Source organism: Pelobates fuscus, chromosome 9 (assembly GCF_036172605.1).
Source record: "Pelobates fuscus isolate aPelFus1 chromosome 9, aPelFus1.pri, whole genome shotgun sequence".
NCBI lineage: Eukaryota > Metazoa > Chordata > Amphibia > Anura > Pelobatidae > Pelobates > Pelobates fuscus.
Window position 1 is genome coordinate 134,612,163 of NC_086325.1, and position 18,941 is coordinate 134,631,103.

At 40.7% G+C, this 18,941-nt stretch overlaps 1 protein-coding gene across 3 annotated transcripts; it reads right to left on the reverse strand.

Moving 5' to 3' along the window:
* Positions 1-4: 4 nt before the first annotated feature.
* On the reverse strand, positions 5-18,259 carry UCK1 (uridine-cytidine kinase 1). 3 transcript variants are annotated; one of them, XM_063432470.1, is made up of 7 exons: positions 18,181-18,259; positions 16,668-16,827; positions 12,165-12,261; positions 7,216-7,358; positions 4,109-4,203; positions 2,602-2,650; positions 5-1,694 (listed from the first exon to the last, which is right to left on the reverse strand). In XM_063432470.1, the coding sequence occupies exons 2-7, from the start codon at positions 16,804-16,806 to the stop codon at positions 1,513-1,515; spliced, it is 705 nt and encodes a 234-aa protein (XP_063288540.1). In that variant the 5' UTR covers positions 16,807-16,827; positions 18,181-18,259; the 3' UTR covers positions 5-1,512. The 3 variants fall into 3 exon arrangements, with proteins under 3 accessions (XP_063288540.1, XP_063288538.1, XP_063288539.1); XM_063432468.1 differs by having other exon boundaries at positions 18,079-18,219; XM_063432469.1 differs by lacking the exon at positions 5-1,694 and adding an exon at positions 1,884-2,037 and having other exon boundaries at positions 18,079-18,222.
* Between the last annotated feature and the right edge of the window lie 682 nt (positions 18,260-18,941).

An 18,941-nucleotide genomic window follows, 5' to 3' on the forward strand; every position in this document is an offset into this window, starting at 1 on the left:
ATATATATATATATATATAATAAATTGCCATACAGAACATTAACAGTTAGACAGTCAATACTGAAATGTATACCATTAAGACACAGTACGGGATTCTCAAGGTCGTTCTAAATAACAGTCCAGAATCCATTAACTCTTTCATGCATAGATCTGTAAACCAACCTGAACCCCTGGTGACTTGAGAACAAACTAGCAAAATTCTAGACAGAAGAGTCAAGTGTAAAAGGGGTTAAAGGAAAGCTTTGCTCTTTTTGGCCTGTGTTTTGCCACTTCATTCCTAAGTCACTGTAACACGCTCTTAAGTGAATACAGCCCGCTGTGCTTATATCAGATGAGATCCTGTGCAATGTACTGAAGGAGCGCTATTGAGAATCTTCCCTGACAGTTGTCAGTATAATTCTTAGAACTTGGGGTCTGTTCTGGATAAAACCACCTGAAATCTTTTTGAAGACAGGTTGTCATAAGAATGTTGTTTTTTTTTTTCCAATGGTGAGTTAAATTGATTTGTTAATACAGAACATTGCCACGTGCTCTGTATTACAGCATGCAATAGCTTTCCTAGAACTTTAGAAAATAATAAATTATATCATATTACTGTAGATGATATGCCTGTGCTCTGGCTGCCAAAGTGGCAGTAGTCTTACTGTCCCTTTACTACAGTGTTAGACAACATCTGGAGATCTATGGCTTTTGGAGACCTCCTTTTGGAGGTTCAGTTCCTTTACATTCATACTCTATCCCAGGGCAGAACTACCCATTTACATGCATTATATAGACTATATTTACCTAGAAATACCTTCTCGCTTTTTCAAAATTATCAGGAAGTTCCTGAAATCTATCCATTCTACAAGATATGGTATGAATTAATGGACATGTATATGACATCACATTGATAAGCAGCCTGCACCCCAATCATTGAATAAAAATAGAAGATTCCTTTCTTTTGATGATTCACTTCCCCTTATTTTTGACATTCCGCTTAGGGCTAAGTTGAGATACATCATCAATGTACTTAGTAAGTTCAGTAAGTCTATAGACTGTTTATACAAATTATATATATGAATACAACTTGCTGAATGCTAAAGCTTCCACCCATAGGATGTCATGTTGTGTACATCATTAGTTTATGGAAAAATTGGGGCACTAGGTTATGTGCTGTGTGTATACACACGATTAAGGTGCATAAAAAGACTAATATTCTGAGTGTCCCCAAAATGAGCATGCCTTGATCTGGCACAAAATGCTCACATAGTTACATTTAAAAAGAAGCCTTTAGTTAGTTGTGAGAGCCCACTCAAGCTGCAACACTGACAAGTGAATACTTGCAACAGGAGGGGAAAAAATATTACACATCTTGGGTGATTCGTGGACACCTGGTCTGCTGGAGGGGGTTGAAAGCTAATCCTTAGTTGCCAGCTTGTTGCCTCTGTTACCGTCCCAAAAACCTCTCCTCTTGGAAATATGAGTAATGGAGGAAGAAATGGAGCTGTGGACACTTTGTGTCGGGTTCTCTTAGTGTGGCCGGCTGCTCGACTCCCGGTGCGTGCGTTTCCCAGGTACAAGAATACCCGTTGTTTCCCCCTGACCTGGGAAGGTCCTCTTCTGAGAACGGCCATTCACAGCGCCACGCTGCCACTTACAGATGTCACCATTTAGGATGTCTTGAATGTGCTGCACAATCAGGTTAATGGCCACTGGAAACAACAATGGGTCAATGTTGGCTAATCCAGCTGCTTAGAATGATTCACAAGTCTTAGACTAACCATGTTAGAAAATCCCTAGAAGTGTAAACGTAATTAACTAGACCGCTGGATCAACGGTTGTATCTCAAGGAGCATTCAAACTCTGTAACCTTTCTGAAACCCATTCACAAATAAACTAGGTTAAAGGCTGGATAATATTTTCCCATGATGCTCCAGTTTGGCTAGGACTTGTCTAGAGCATTGCTGCTGAAGACATATTCATGGACCAAGATGGACTGATTTTTTTTTTTTAGTGATGCCATCAGAGAATGTTGCAGGAGGGGTCTGCTACTGTCTATGATACAGAAACAGGGTTGGAAAAGGGGGAAAAAAACCTAACTACTTGATCAACAGGGAGATGTATTTTTCTTTTCAAACAGAGGAGGAGTTTGCTTTTATTTGGAAATGTGCCAATTGTATAGATTTAATGTACATTGCTACCCAGAATAATAACAAGCAGTCCCCTTTCTGTCAGCTGTAGCCTGACTGACAGCAGCTTGCCGTGTTCAACCACATGTTTAATGGCATTAGTGTGCAGGTGTGAGAATTCGGCTGCAACATAAACATAAAAATTGTGGTTGGCAGTGTTTACATGAAATATCAAATGAGAAGATGACCGCTGAAAAGATTGTGCTTCTGCCTACAACTTCTTATATGATAAAACCTATTTTTTTTTTTTACATTTTTATTATGAACTTTGTTCAACGGTTAATCATATGGAAAGAAATAATACTTCTAACAGATGTGCTTCAATCAGCTCATTCTGTACTATCCAACTGGAAAGTAAAAATATCCTCTTATAGAATTGATAGTTTTCCTGATTCCCCATTCTAGCACACCCCGCATGCATATTACTCACCCATGTTATCCACACCACGTGGGATAATCACATCCGCATACTTCTTAGTCTGGAAAAAGTGAGATCCACGCATTAGTTATTACAAATAAGTTAGTCTAATAAAAGTAGAGACTGCAATATCGTAACAGACACTCTTTTGCTAGATGCTCCATTAAGCAATTTCAAAGCATTTCTCCATTTAAACATGTTCAAGGGAAGAATTCTCCCCCTCAGAAAAAAAAAAGAAAAGTTATTAGCTATAATCAATATTTCTACAATTAATGCTGTTCACAACTACTATACAGTAGTTTATATTCAACTCCAGATTGAGTATAAGAACATATGGTATTGCAGTACTCAACCTTATTAACCTTAAAAACTAAACATTTTTAATAAAGCGACAATTCAAAGTGAATATCAAAAATAAGGTCAAAATAGCCAGAATGGAAAAATTCTTTAAGTCAGCTATGCTACCGTGGCCTGAAAAATGAAATTTACTTTCAACTTTCGAAAAGAACCGTGACCAAGTAATACTCTGTACTGGTAGGCAGAGCATTCCATTGTTTGTCCTAGATGCCATTTTTGAGGGTGCATCTCACAACGCTCACGAGCAGAACATTAAGGAACTCAACCAAGAGATGCGTTTTCTTGATTATTGTACCGATTTCTTTTTCAGCTGCATTTAAACAGTTATATTTTGGGGCAAAGTTTTTCTTGTGTTGGCGATCGACACGTGGAAGTAATGTATGTAGGAAAAAAAAGCCTTATTGGGGCAACTCTGAAGGAACAGTCAAAACAACTTGACCTTTCTGATGTGCTTTATGTGGCTGGATTCTAATTTTTATTATTTTCGACCGTTTCATATAAGTGCTAATCCAATAGCTATTTGCATTTTTATAACTGGGGCAGGAACACAACCCTGGATCTCACTCAAGACAGCCAGGGAGGTTTACTTCCACTTTAGTTCGTTCTCCAGAGCTAATAGAAAATTAGTTTTGTTAAATTGAGAAGCATCCGATTGGTGTATTCGCCGGCACAGACCGAGGGGTTTTAAGGGGAGGAATTGCAAAGGCTGCAGACAATAGAAACGCTGTTATTGCAAGCTGGTTTTAGATACACCCACAATGAAAACTGCAGAAAATGTCAATAGTGTGTTCCTATAAGTGGGACTGCCCTTGTTGGTTATTTGTTCCTCACCCCAGTAAATGCTATTTAAACATTTACATGAGTAAATAATACAACAGAGGTTGTAAAAAAAGAAAAACAAACCAAACACACCTCCAGTGTATTTCTACATTCAGGGCAACTAGGTCGCCACAGGATGTCTTGACAATGCTTGTGTACACCCAAGCATCTAGAGAGAAATGCCATACATGAGCATTCCTTCAGTAGTGCCATGCACAGTGTGCTTAGTAGGGCTTGTGAATTTAAAAGCATGTTTTTTCTTGCAAAAATCTTACAAGCAGAAGATCTACTTTTAGGCCTAATAATTTTATTTACATTCCATCCCCAACGAGCTGTACATTACCGGCAAACAGAACTCCTCAAACGCAGGTTTTACGAAGGTGGTGTATTGTGTAAGGATCTGCTCCAGATCTCGGCCTCTTTTCATGTCACGAAGAACTGAAAGAGAAGACTTATGACCCACAGTCCAAATCCTAGTAACCAGCACAAGCAAGAATATACCAGGGTATGGAAATCAGACCACGACCACCATCCCTCATTAACCCCTTAAGACCGCAGGACGTACTATGCCGTCCTTATTTTGGTGGCTCTAAAAGCCGCAGGACGGCATAGTACGTCCTGCGATCTTATGTACTTACCCGGTCGCCGGCGATCCCACGCCGGCGATCGCGGTATGGGGGACTTACCTGGGAGCCCAGGGAGTCCCCCTGCGTCCTCTTCAGCCGCCCAGGGCCATGTGATCGCGAGGTCCTTGCGAGGACCCCGCGATCACATGGACGGCATAGCCGTCCAAGGCATTGCCAGCAGGAGGAGTGCCTGTAATGACAGGTACTCCCCCTGCTGTCTGAAAAAAAAAAAAAAATGTTAAAACAGTGTAAAAATAAATTATATATACTTAGATCATATATATATTTATTATATATATGATCTAAGTATATATATATACACACATATACACACATACACATAAATATGCATACACTGTCTACGTGTATTTTAATATTAATATATACATAATTATATATATATATTAATATCAAAATACACGTACAATGATATTGATTAAATATATATATAATTTATTATATATATATATATATATATTTATATATAATAAAAAATAAATACATATATAAATACGTAAAAAAAATAAATAAAAAAATAATAAAAAAAGATAAATATATAAACATGCGTAATTTCGTTCTAACTGTATTTTAAAATTAATATATATATATTGATATCAAAATACATGTAGAACGAAATAATATATATATCTATATACATAAGTATATACGTATATACCTATATATAAATAAAAATAATTAAAAAAATGATATACATATATATACACACATATATATATATACACACATATATATATAATAATTCTACGCATATATTTATGTAATAATTTTACATAATTAGGTCATTTTATTAATTACAATTTGCAGGACCTGCCTGCCAACCCAGGCCAAAAGTTCAGGGAATTACATTGTCTAGCACTATATTTAACTCTGTAACTTTCCAAGACACCATGAAACCTGTACATGGGGGGTACTGTTTTACTCGGAAGACTTCGCTGAACACAAATATTAGTGTTTCAAAACAGTAAAATATATTACAACGACGATATCGTCAGTGACAGTGACATTTTTTGCATTTTTCACACACAAATGGCACTTACACTGACGATATAATTGTTGTGATACGTTTTACTGTTTTGAAACACTAATATTTGTGTTCAGCAAAGTCTCCTGAGTATAACAGTACCCCTCATGTACAGGTTTTATGGTGTTTTCAAAAGTTACAGAGTCAAATATAAGGTTTGCGTTTCAGTTTTTTCACATTAAAATTCGCCAGGTTGCCTTTGAGACCGTATGGTAGCCCAGGAATGAAAATTATCCCCATGATGGCATACCATTTACAATAGTAGACAACCCAGGGTATTGCAAATAGGGTATGTTCAGTTTTTTTAGTAGCCACTTAGTCACAAACACTGGCCAAAATTTGCGTTCAAATTAGTTTTTTGCATTTTCAAATATTAACACTAACTTTGGCCAGTGTTTGTGACCAAGTGGCTACTAAAAAAGACTGGACATACTCAATTTGCAATACCTTAGGTTGTCTACTTTTGCAAATGGTATGCCATCATGGGGGTAATTCTTATTTCTGGGCTACCATATGGTCTCAAAGGCAACGTAACCAATCTGGCGAATTTCAATGTAAAAAAACTGAAATATGTAACACGCTATATTTGACCCTGTAACTTCCCAAAACACCATAAAACGTGTACATAGGGGGTACTGTTTTACACGCGAGACATCGCTGAATACAAATATGTGTATTGTATTGCAGTAAAAGCAAACAGTATTATGACATTCACAGTTAGAATGTCACGTAGAACTAAAAAAATTAAAAAAAAATTCTTATTTTCTCCCATTTTTTAAATATTTTTTTCATATTAAATTATGTTCCATACCTAAATATTTGATGTTAAACGAAAGCCCCGTTTCCCCTGAATAAAATGATATATAATAATGGGGGGTGCATTTAATATGAAAGAGGTGAATTATGGTTGGACAGACATATAGCGCAAATGCCAGGTTTTGTTTACGTTTTTTTGGATCACAACTTGTACATTTGGCTGCGGTCTAAAGGGGTTAACTTTTCTCTAATTTATAGAATTAGGAGATTTGTTGTTTGTTTTCATGAAATATCCCATTTATGAATTATATTTGCTGAAACAATTGTTACAGCTTTGTCTGTGCTCTGTTTAGCATATTCCATATATTGCTAGACTGAAAAAAATCAAGGGTCTCTCTCCATCACAGTAAAGGGTAATAACTATTCCTAATGGACAAGACCTTAATGTGCCCAAATATCCGTCTGGAGTTGCATTGCCTAAATTATATGAGGACAGAGAAAACGTTTCTCCACAAGAAAATGCTTCAGTTACAAGTAATGAATCTTTCTCTGGACACAGAATCGTGTCCCTGGACCACGGCTAAGGGAAGCAACAGAATTCTATACTACACAACCCTTGCACTGAGTATTGAATAACACAAGTGAATCATTTTGTGTGGCTCTCGGCAAAAAGCTAATTTACTATTCATGGAGCAGATTGAAGTGATGTTGACAACTCTAAAAACATAAGTGCGGTTCTGCACCTTGACCTGTGCTGCTTTCAGGAACCATTGGTGGAGTTAATGCTCTTAAGAAGATCTGGGATATTATTACAGTCTGGGTGTCTAACTGTGGCTATTCTAATGAATCAGGCAAGAGAAATTCAAAGTACATAGTCCATAATTTATGCAAAAGCTAAAAGGTATGGACAGCTGCTATTGAATACTGTCTGTGTAAGCTTTTCTATAATTTATATAATCATCTTAAAGGACACTGGAGTCAAAGCGGCCTTTAGTAAATAGCCCCAATCAATTAAAACTGACTTACCTCTACGGGACAATCTAACATCAGAATCTGTGTCCACAAACAGTTTGAGCTGGAACATGTCCCTAATTTCTTGATTGTAGAAAGCAAGGATTCCTTCAAACAGCAGTACGTCTGCAGGGTACACCGTCGTGGTCTCAGACAGCCTACAGTGTGATGACAGAGAATGGAGGTTTTTTTTTTAAAGATTTTTATTTTTTTATTTTTTTTGTTTAAAATTGCACGGCAATTAAGTGTTCTTGCATGGCAAGACCACTTACTATTATCTCACATATATATTATTCTTATTATAGCCAAATTTACCACCCTAGAGGGGCGGAGCCAAGCAGCGATCCGAAGCAGACGCACTTACCCACAGCTCTGTGGCAAGCCACGACAAAATCGTTAATAACGCGGAAACAAGTGCAGTGACCGGGATACAAACACCTCCAACAAGCAGAGGAGGAGTACGCGAACAAGCGGATGCCCTTCGTTTTTCCCGCGACCGCCAAAACCCGGCGCCGAAGCTCTCGGGCCTACCACGTGGTAAGTCAGCGGCTGCAAAGCGACCCATACTGGCTCGGAACAGGCCTAGAGAGGGAAGCAACCCTAGAGTGCCACAGCCAAACCTCCCTGAGAGGTGATATGGTGCGCAAATCCCAGAAAACAAACCAACCCTCAACCAGGGACGGCCAGGACATCGGCCATATGCTGACCTCTAGGACCAGGGAAGCAACACCCCCAGGCCCTAACAAAGTGCCTGACCAACCTGCTGCAAAGCTCTTCATGCCGGAGGCCCCGGCGATAGCAGATGGACATGCACCGTCCACTAAACAGGACATATACAACCTTCTAGTGCACATCCAGCAAACGTTCTCAGCAGAGCTCAAATGAGTGCAGACGGAGGTTCAAGCAGTGACAAACAGGGTCCTACAGACTGAAGGGGAAATTACTGGCCTGAAACAGGGCATGGACACCATCAATGACACCGTGCAACTCCTCCAAACAGCGCAAATACATCAAGGCATCAGGCTGGCCCAGCTGGAGGATAGAGAGCGGAACAGAAATTTCAAAATCCGCGGGGTGGCGGACGCACTCCCGTCTGAGGAACTCCCCCACTTCGTCAGGCGCCTAGTCTCCTCCATCATGCCCGCAAAAAACGCGAAACAAATAGCCTTTGATGGTATGTACCGCATAGCGAAATCCTCACAAGCCCCAGCTAAGGCCCCACGAGACATTATTCTCTGCTGCCAAGCCCTTGCCGACAAGAACAGGCTCCTCAATGCAGTGAAGGGCAAGACCCCATTACAATTTGAAACGCACACCCTTACGTTTTTCCAGGACCTCAGCAGAGCCACCCTGCTCTGGCGAAAATCAATGCAGCCGATCACAAAAACCTTACAAGGGGCTGGGCTCCCTTACAGATGGTCTTTCCCCAGAGCTCTCACAGTCACCAATGGACAGACTTTCAAGGCAACGTGACCCTCAGAGGAAGCTATATTTCTCCAGGCGCTTGGATTACAGGCCCAGACTAGCGCGGCGGGTGCAAGCCACTCCTGGGATGCCTCCAGAATCAACCCTTTTGTGCCCAGCGGTACCAGCGAATCGCACAAAGTGACAACCTTCCCCCCCCCCCCCCATAGGTTAGGGGGCAACAATACTACTAACAGGAGTTATACCCCATACCCCTAGACACTCACGTTTCGACCAAGCCACCTAGTAGACAGAGTTATTTGACGTTAACAGCCTAAAAATCGAAAACTCCTATGTGATTCTAGCCATTACCTAGATGTATAAAATTAAAAATAGTCTTTTACCTTGCTCAACTATATTGTATCACCCGAACAAAATAGAGAATTAAAAAATAAAATTTACCACCCTAACTCCTCCCACAGTTTTTACACTACATAGACAGTAATATACCGAAACGTGTGGATTGTTCCCGATTGGTGTGCTATTACTTTGTGGAACGTTTGGCCGAATGGTTCACGAAATATCGTAGTTTTTGTGGCAAATTAAAGTGGGAGCTGACAAAAGTTAGAGTGTGAGCTGAAAAATCAGGACATGATTTCTAAACTGCCACCACTCCCTCATTTTCAAGCCCACCTAAACAAATCTTATATCAAACCGTTCAGCTATCCCTGCTGCCACTAAAAATGCCCACGGCTAAGCCATAGTCCTGATAGTATTCACAATATGACCATTTGTTTGCAACTCACGCCGTCCATTGACATTCATTGAAACTCCACTCTAGCCACCTCAAATTTGAAGGGCAATTTCTAAACTGCAACTGTTCCTTCATTTTATATTTATCTGTATATATATATATATATATATATATATATATATATATTTTATAAAATGCAGTTAGAATTAAATTGCATATGTATATATAATTTATTTAACTTTTTTTAAATATTTTAATTTTATTTATTTACTATTGTAATTATACGTGTATATATAAATATAAAATATATATAGATGTATTACATAAATATATATCTTGTATATATGTCACGTCATTCTAAGTGTATTTTAATACACATATATATATATATACTTATATTAATATTAAAATACACTATGTATGACGTTACATTTATACATTAAATTTATTTTGACATTTCTATTTTTTTACTACTTCCAACCAGCAGGGAGACTGTCTGACATTTCAGACAGTCCCCCTGCTGGCAGATCCACAGCCAGCTATAGGGGGCCATGTGATCGCTCTTTGAGAGCGATCACATGGCCCCGGGGGCCTAATTTGCCTGGGGAGGGCTGTCAGGCAGTCCTCCCGAAGAGGATCCTGGCGGAGGTAAGTAAATCTCACCTCCTGGGGCTGCAAGCCGTTACGGCGTTCTATGCCGCCGCAACGGCTTTAAAGCCCATTTAAATGGGGACGGCATAGAACGCCGTAACGGCGTTAAGGGGTTAATGTAACTGTGAAGCAATTAAATGTGCTATATAAATACATAAGTTACTCCGCCCACTCCAGTTGTAGACTACTGGTGGAGGCAAGAACACTTCACACAATTTCCCCAGAAATTGTAGCTTTTCGAGTTTTAAATAGTCTGGTCAGACAGAAAAACAGCCTAAACCTTTATATTTTATATGAAATTAATTTTTAAATCCCTCCTGCAGTTAAATGAAAATCAAATAAAAACATTCTAAGCATTTGTGCTGTCTGAGGGCAGAGTTCACACAGAATTATTATTTTGAAGAGAACGCTTTCTCCATCATGCACAATGGAATGCTGGTTCAGCTGTTAAAATGGTTACCGCAAGCACCATCACCATTTCATCCATTTGCAGTGTTCATGGTGCCTGAAGTCTCCAAGTACAGCAGTTTACTTTAAAAACGCTGCACATGTAGATATTAACCCCTTAGCTGCCGTAGGTGTAACTCCATCTCTGACAGAGTCATTAGCCAGCCCACAACAAAGTTCCTGGCTGGCTAATGTCAATTCTATGCAAAATTGGGATCTGACACCTCCAAGCACAGCATGATGATGTCAGCCAGCCAATGATAGAATTGTACCCTCATTCATGCCTTACCTGCCCTTCCTTCCCTTCAGCCAAGAAGGGTCAGGCTGCAGGGAGAACTTGGACTCAGAGATGGAACCTAGCATTTGCTTGTTTGTTGGTTCAAGAGAATACTTAAAACAGACAACAGCTCAAATAGGTGGCCCTTCAGTGGGTCCCCGCTCAGATCTCAAGCTGGTTTTAGCTCATCATGTGCCATTACAGAGAGAACCCAAACCACTTGCATAGAACACTAATGCACCCAAAAGGGTGGCCCAGATCCAAAATGCAGGCCAGCTCTCTCTGTTCGAGGGATACAACCACCCTGGATGATGTTTCAGCCTTGTTAGTCCTCGTCAGTGGGGTTTTATTAATTTTGAATTTCATTTTTTAATTTATGGGGCTGGCCACCTTAGAAAGATTGTTCTAACCAAAACCAGCATTTTATGAACACATTGTTTTTTGGTTGGAGCATGCCTTTAAATTTAAGATTCCATCATGTAAGTGGTTATGGTTGCCAAAGGGTTTATTCCCTAACTCCGCTTTATGGCAAACAGAAGTTTATATGGCTAAATATAGGCAAAAATAACCAAGCTGTTACGATCGCTGATTTTCTTCTAGATCAGCTATTTTTTATTTAACTCACTACAACTTGAAGTTTTGTAAAGGAACCCTCATTATTGGATTCATAGGCAAAATGATCAGCTAGTAAAATCACATTGAAAAAATAAATATTGGGTTGCACGGATGTTTAAAAAAAAAATTAAAAAAAATAAAAGTGAGACTTTTTTTAGTTATGACAATGTTAGATTTCTAATACAAAAAACAAGCCGTGTGCTCAAACTCCCATCACTTCTGGGCGGCAGCAATGACAAAAGTACATCAGCCGCAATACATACAGTAAAAACCAAAGAAAAAAGTTACCTGCACTCTTCCTAAATCCCTATGTATTTTTAAACAAATGGAGGTTATGTTGTTTCTCCAATGAGACACTGCTACATGCTTATTAACCCCTAATAAGAAACACATGGGATGGGCGGCAACATTGTAACATAGCTGTGTGATTCAAAAGTGAATACAAAAAGTTCTGCGCTCAAACTCCCATCACTCCTGGGCGGCAGCAACGACCATAGTACACATCAGCCCCAATTCATACAGTAAAAACCAAAGGAAAAAAGTTACCTGCGCTCTCTCCCAAATACCCCTTTCTGTCTCATTAGAGATATCTTTGCCAGAGCCTCAAGGAAGCAAGGTGAAAGGTTAGTGTAGGACCCACCTGAGAGGTTTGCCTTTAATGTGGCAGGTGGGCTAAAGCTTCTCATTGCCATTGGAGAAACTAAATAACCTTCATTTGTTTAAATATGCATAGGGATTTGGGAAGAGCGCAGGTAACTTTTTTTCTTTGGTTTTTAATGTTAGATTTCTGCTTTTTGCATAAACACATACACTTACCTAGAGTGCGTAACAAAATCATATAAAGGCACATCCACGATATGACCATCTACGATACTGGTTAATGTTCTGTACATCAAATCATTATCAAATGCGTCTAGGAGGGAAACGATAAATGACATTTTACAGCACTGACCAAACTTACAGATATTTATTTTAAGACTTAAAATGAAAACTGCAATTGTATGCACAAAAATATTAGCACAGGTATCAAAGTGCAATGTAAGATAACTTGTAACAAATATATACAACCCAATTAGAAAATTGCAAATATTTTGTTTTATATTCTGCAATAGATAAAGTGCTGTAAAATTAACTAAAGGGATACTATAGGGATCGAAACATTTAGTGTAAAGAAGCTTTTGTTTGTGTATAGATCATACCCTGCAGTCTCACTGCTCAATTATCCGCCATTTAGCAGTTAAATTACTTTTGTTTCGGTTTATGCAGCCCTAGCCACACCTCCCCTGGCTGTGACTGACAGCCAGAATGAAAAAAAGAATAGTTTCAATTTCAATCAGATGTTTACTTGCTTTTGATCTTTTTTTAATCTCTCACTCGGTTAAATTAACTTTAATCACACTCAGGAGGTCCTGCAGGGTCTAGAAGGCTATTAACAGAGCATGAGATACATTCTAAATTACACAGAATTTGCAATAAAGGAAGTTTCTCTCTATTTGTAGTGTTTAGGCTGTGCACGTCATATGCAGAGAGGTGTGACTGTATAAAAAAGACAATGTGATATATCTCCTACATGGCAGGGAATTGAGCAGCGAGACTGCAGGGGCATGATCTATCTGCCAAACCTGCTACATTAAGCTAAAATTGTTTTGGTGACCATAGTGCCCCTTTAAATCATTTTTCAGTACCATTTGCAGAAGCCATTGCCATGCATACCGTTTCATGCAATACGTACAACTGCAAAGAAAAATGCTTTCACAGAAATAAAAAACCCGAGGTGTACAAACTAGACTTTTTATTCACGAGTCGGAACGTAAACATTTATTGAAAAAGAGGTGGTCATCAATTTAATCTACTTTCTAGAACTAATAATCATTACTTGGAAAATAAAAGTATTTAAAGGGTAAATAGAAGCGATCAAGGAGGAAGGAATCTGGATGCAGCATTTCTGCATTTTTGTGCCGGGAGCTAGTTACACCCCAGGTACACGTGACACGGAACTCTGTTAATTATGTGTAACTATTACATCTGTCATCAGGTCATTAGAATGCACTACCTACTGGTGCCAGAAGCGATGAACTATTCTACCCTTGCAGGTACCGCTGGGAGCGTGCCTGCACGGGGAGCCCTGTATGTACCCTCCCTATCTCCTTTCCTTATATTTCTTAATATGCATCAGATTTATTTTTTTGTTCCTTGACTCAGAGCCAGAGAGAAGAATCCATTCAAATGCTTCTATATGAGTAGCCTTTAATTGGAAAGGAGTGATGTGGGGTGTGGAAACGCTCAAGGAATGTGTCCGTCCCCCTCCTTCCCCCAGCACAAAATACAAGGTACATTTTTACTTAATTTACAGTATTTTGGTATAAAAGGGAGGTGTCGTTATATATAGATGTTATTAACCAACTTCATTGTATAAATGTAATTGACTCTGTAAAGATGTTCTCCTCTGTGGACCATTAAATGGGTTTTTCGTCAACCCAGAAAAAATAGAAAGAAATGGGAACTGTGTGAAAATGGGTGTAAAAGGGAATAAACACCACCTCCACACTGATCCCATGCACCAGAAGGGCACTCCAGCAATGCCAAGGGCTTAACCCTAGATACTGTTTCTGTTTTTTGTCAACCTCCTACACAATGATGAAACGCTCCAATCAGGAGCATCTTATTCTGGTCTATGTAGACTGATCTTATCCCATAATCGTCAGTGCAGTATTAGCTTGTAGATTCATTTGTTTTTCCATCAAAAAGCAGTTCCAATCATCATTTAGGACGGATGATTGGAACTATGTCTTCATATCTAGAAATCTGCTGACCGCACACTGGGGATAAAACAGAGATTGGCCTCCTGTCTTACAGCAACATCAGTTTCTACAAACTTTTGCTGCTATAACCTCATCTTTAGGTACTATAAGCACTAAGATTTTTGTAATAATGCAAAGACTGGACCCTTTAAAATTAGATTATCTATAAGTATTTCAGAGAAGGTTAATCTGGCAATGAATTTTTTTTTAAATTCTTTATTTTTGTTGTGCGGGTGATTACAGAGCATTGTCATGCGCCACAACAGCGTTCGTTTACATAAAAATACATATAGGTTAAACAGTGGCATGATAAACTTGCACAATTTTTTTTTTTTGTAAAACATGCTAAGCTAGGCAGTTTTGTTTAAACGATAGCAATCTATTTGATAAACGAATATGTTTGCATTAACCTGACAGCGTTGGGTCTCAGCGTTGCACATAAAAACAAACAACAAAAAAAACAGTGATCTAGTATAAACATTTGTGTCATTCTGCGGTGTTGTGTGATGATCACTATTGTATTAGATAGTGACTTATGCGTTTCAAAAGGTTGTCTAGTTTTCATTAGTAGTGTGTGTTTGAGTGAGACATGTATAGGGCATGGTAGGGAAAATGCAAGATTGACGGTGCTTTATGTACTGGTTTAGGTATGATTTGACATTGACTGCGTTTCTAAAGTATTGTGTGTCAGGGTAAGGCTTTTCGAGCTAGCAGGTTGAAGCTTGAGCTAGTCTGGCTAGTCCTGATTAGGCAGGAGCTGAACTACTATGCGTAATATGTTAAACGTTAAGTGGTAGGAACACAGCTCTAACATTTTAACAATAGAATGACAATTTTAACCTTCGTAATATTCTTGTTGCACTGGTGCCGCTCGGTTATTAGTAGCCTAGGTTAGAGTCCCTGTCCGGAGACTTATCTTGGCCGGCAACCAGCTCCCAAAGTTAGTAAGTCAGACGATTCCCTGGCTGGGCCTCCTTTTACCTTGTGCATAATGTCCACTCCAGCATGGCAGTTCTTGTGTTGTGGCTTTGAGGGACCACTTGCCGTATGGGTGGGGTCCTAGTAGGGCCCAGAGGTTCAGTCCGGCGGTTGCCGAGGTGCGGCCCAGTAGCCTTTTCTTGGTTCGGTGCGGCCCAGTAGCCTTTTCTTGGTTCGGTGCGGCTGATTGATGCATTGCTGGGGCTTGACAGTCATTTTCTCTAAGGGCTTCTCTGCTGGTTGTGGACGTGTAGGAGGGTGAGTGCTGGCGCCTGAGGGGCAAGTTATCGCTACTCGTCGTTTCAATCTCTGGCTTCGTCCCCTTCTGGAGGCCGCCCTGGGGGCTCGCTGTGGGTACGCACATAGTTGCCGTCGGGTAGCTGGTCGGATCCATGCTGCTACCGCCTGGACTGCTTGTTTGAAGGGTCGGCCTTTATATCGGAGTTTTGACCATAAGCTGGTGCAGAGCCGGTCAAAGAACTCCTGGGTGTGTCTGGGTGGAGTGGCATGGGTGCTGTTTGTTTCGGGTTTCGCCATCTTCGTCTCTTTCGCTGTGGGACTTTTTATGCTGTGTTGCGGATGTGTCAGGCCACGTGTAGTGAAGCCAGGCTTGTCCGCCATCTTGGGCTCCGCTGCTTCCATTCTGCTTGGAAGTGCAACGGCGTCTGCCATGATGCCTCGGCTTGCAGCTTCCCCTTCAGGCGGGGACCGGGATATCCCCCTCCGGTCCATGGGGGGGGGAAGCGATGAGTGAGTGTCCCCTCTTCACCCTGAGAACCAGGAGAGCGGCCATCTCTCCACGGCTCCCACCCGTGCAGGCCGCAGGTTGCAGTGCGGGTAGTTCAGCGGCAGGGATCCCCTTCTGGGTATGAAGATAGGTGTACGCTGCCGGCACGATCCGGTGGTCGGGCTCTATGTCCGGAATCAAGGCTTCAGATGTGGGAGCTCTCGCCATGTGCGTCTGGCCCGCTCAGTAGGTAAGCTCCGCCCCTGGCAATGGAATTTTTTATAAAAAAAAAATTATTTAAAGGAGCACTATAGGGCCAGGAACACAAAATGTATTCCTGACCTCATAGGGTTAAAACCACCATCTAGCCCCCCCCCCCCCCCCCCAATCCACATCTCCTCATAGAGATTAATTGAATCAATGAATCTCTATGAGGAAAGTTCAGTGTCTGCATGCAGAGGGTGGAGACACTGAATGTTTGGATGAATTTTTGACATCCATGACCCAGGAAGGATCTCTAACAGTCATCTGAGGAGTGGCCAGTGAAGTTTTCACTAGACTGTAATATAAACACTGCATTTTCTCTGAAAAAACTGTGTTTACAGTAAAAAGAAGGTAATGATTCTATTCACCAGAACAAATTCAACAAGCTGTAGTTGTTCTGGTGACTATAGTGTCCCTTTAACACACTACAACTTAAAGTTGTAGAAGGCTTTTCAAATGTCATACAACTCAAACAATTTATTGGGGGGTTGGACCTTCTGTATCCACAGATTTATAAAACATCATTGATTTAGATATCACTCTACTCACCTGGGTGGTCGAAATTATACTGTCCCTTTATGGCCCTGGCTTTTTGCTCCGCAGTCAGCACTTTATAGAACCGGTCCTGGCTCAAGATGACTACTTTCCTCTGTCTATGATCAACCTCATTCTGTCCAAGTAACTCCATGATCTTCTCACATACTGTGGACTAAGCAACAACAAAAAAAAGACGAGAAAACAGCATCAGTATTAGAGGTAAAGCTAACCATTACAGTTTATTTGCGTTGTTTCATAGCTCGAAGACTTTTGGTGACATCCGCCTGTTTTCTATCAAACTGTTTGCGTGGTCTGAAAAAAAACCAAAACAAAACAACTCTCATGACTACCAAATTCCCACCCTTTTACTGCTGTGGTTTTGCTTCTTCATTATTTGTCCACATCCATCAACTCTTGAATGGCAATAAGGGTCTGCAAGCTAGGAGCTTTAATCAACATACACATTATCCGAGTGACAGGGGAGGTGCTATGGTTTGTGTGGCAGGAGAGCCCAGCTTATTGTCAATCCGCTTGAATAATGTTTGAAAGAAAATAGGTTTGGAGGGTGGGAGGAAGAGGGGATGGGGCTCCCTAATACTCTTAACAGCACTTCTCCAATAGAGTACAGCAGTTTACACATTCAGTAGGTTTAAGGGAGCTTGTGGTGAAGAGGTACTTGCCCTTAATGGTGCTGCTGTCAAGGACAATGTTAGTAGGCTTTAAGAAGAGTTAGGCACAGCAACATACAAACACCTCCAATCACTGATAATAGAATTGTGTACAAATTAACCAGAGATCTGCAAAATTCCACAACAGAAGCAATAATCTAGCCATGGAAACAGACTGGATCCTGGCATATCTCCAGCTGTCACAGGGTAACACGTGTGAAGCAAGTCAATGTTTGCATAAGAGCAAAGTCTGCTTAACAAATAAATAAAAACATTTTTTTTTAAATACAAAATCTACACACTAGCATAGAGCAGAGTGTCAGTGTCTGAATACCGAGGAAGGACACCCTACATGTACACATTCTGCACTAATGGCAGCCGTCAATGGGTTATTGGGTTATAATATTCTTAATTCTAGAACATGGGGCCAAATAACAGACCCCCAAGCTGGAAGAGGGTGGAGTCTACATATATTCTAGTCTGAACAGCTTTAATCTCGCTGGGACATAGGTGGAAATAATTTAATATTAGAAAATTTAATTTTATACATTTATAGATACACACACACACTATATGATAGAGAGACTGGGAGATTAGACAGGACAGACAGAGTTAACCCTCTCAGACCCAGTGCTCCCCCTCCTGACAATGAAGGGTTAATTACCTACAAGCTGGCAGGTCACCAGGTAGTTACTGAGCCCACCTAGATACCCAGCACCCCCCACCCCGGATACCCCCTGCCCGCAGGCTGTCACCTTGCCGCTCGCTGTGCCCCCGCTGACCCCGATCAGGAACGGCCGCTGGTGGCCCCGCTCCGGTACTTCCAGGCCACTCACAGAAGCCATGGCCACAAGTACCTGCGGTCAGAGGCTGTCCGAAGGAGGGGGGGACTACATCTCCCAGCAGCACCGCTCTACGGGGCTCTGCTCTGGAAGCCGCTGTTCACCGCGATGAGCTGCGCGCAAAGCATGTCGGCCGTTGTAGTTCGCGGCACCTCGCTGCTGCGCAGGCCCCACGGTAAAGGTCATGTGACCCACGAGGAAGTGACAGGTCTGTTGACATGTGGGGAGATGGTCAGTGAGGGCAAGTCTGGGCAGAGCCCTCATCACTCCCAGGGCTGCTATAGTCCTCATAGTATTCTCCCGATTACTGAATTCACTGAGCTCCAATTATAGCAATTCCATTCCTAGGGCTTGCTGATGGACTTTAATGTTTATTATTATTGCCATTTATATAACGCCAACAGATTCTGTAGCACTTTACAATATTATGAAAGGGGGGGGGGGGATTTATCTATAAATAGGACAATTACGAGAAAACTTACAGGAACAATAGGTTAAAGAGGACCCTGCTCAAGCGCTTACCGTCTGTAGGAGGTGGGGTGTAAAACACAATAGGACAGGCTTATTTAAAACATAAATTGACACTTATAATTTATTTTAGAATGCAACTTAATTCTTCCCGCATATAAGTCCCTATTTTGAATCCAAATCCCTCTCTCCCTCTTTTTTTTTATTCTAATGTCCCTCCTTTGTAAGAGGTGAGTATTCTTGGTGTGTTCATTTATACCAGGGCTTCCAAACACGAATATTCACAGTAATGTGTCTTCAAACTATAA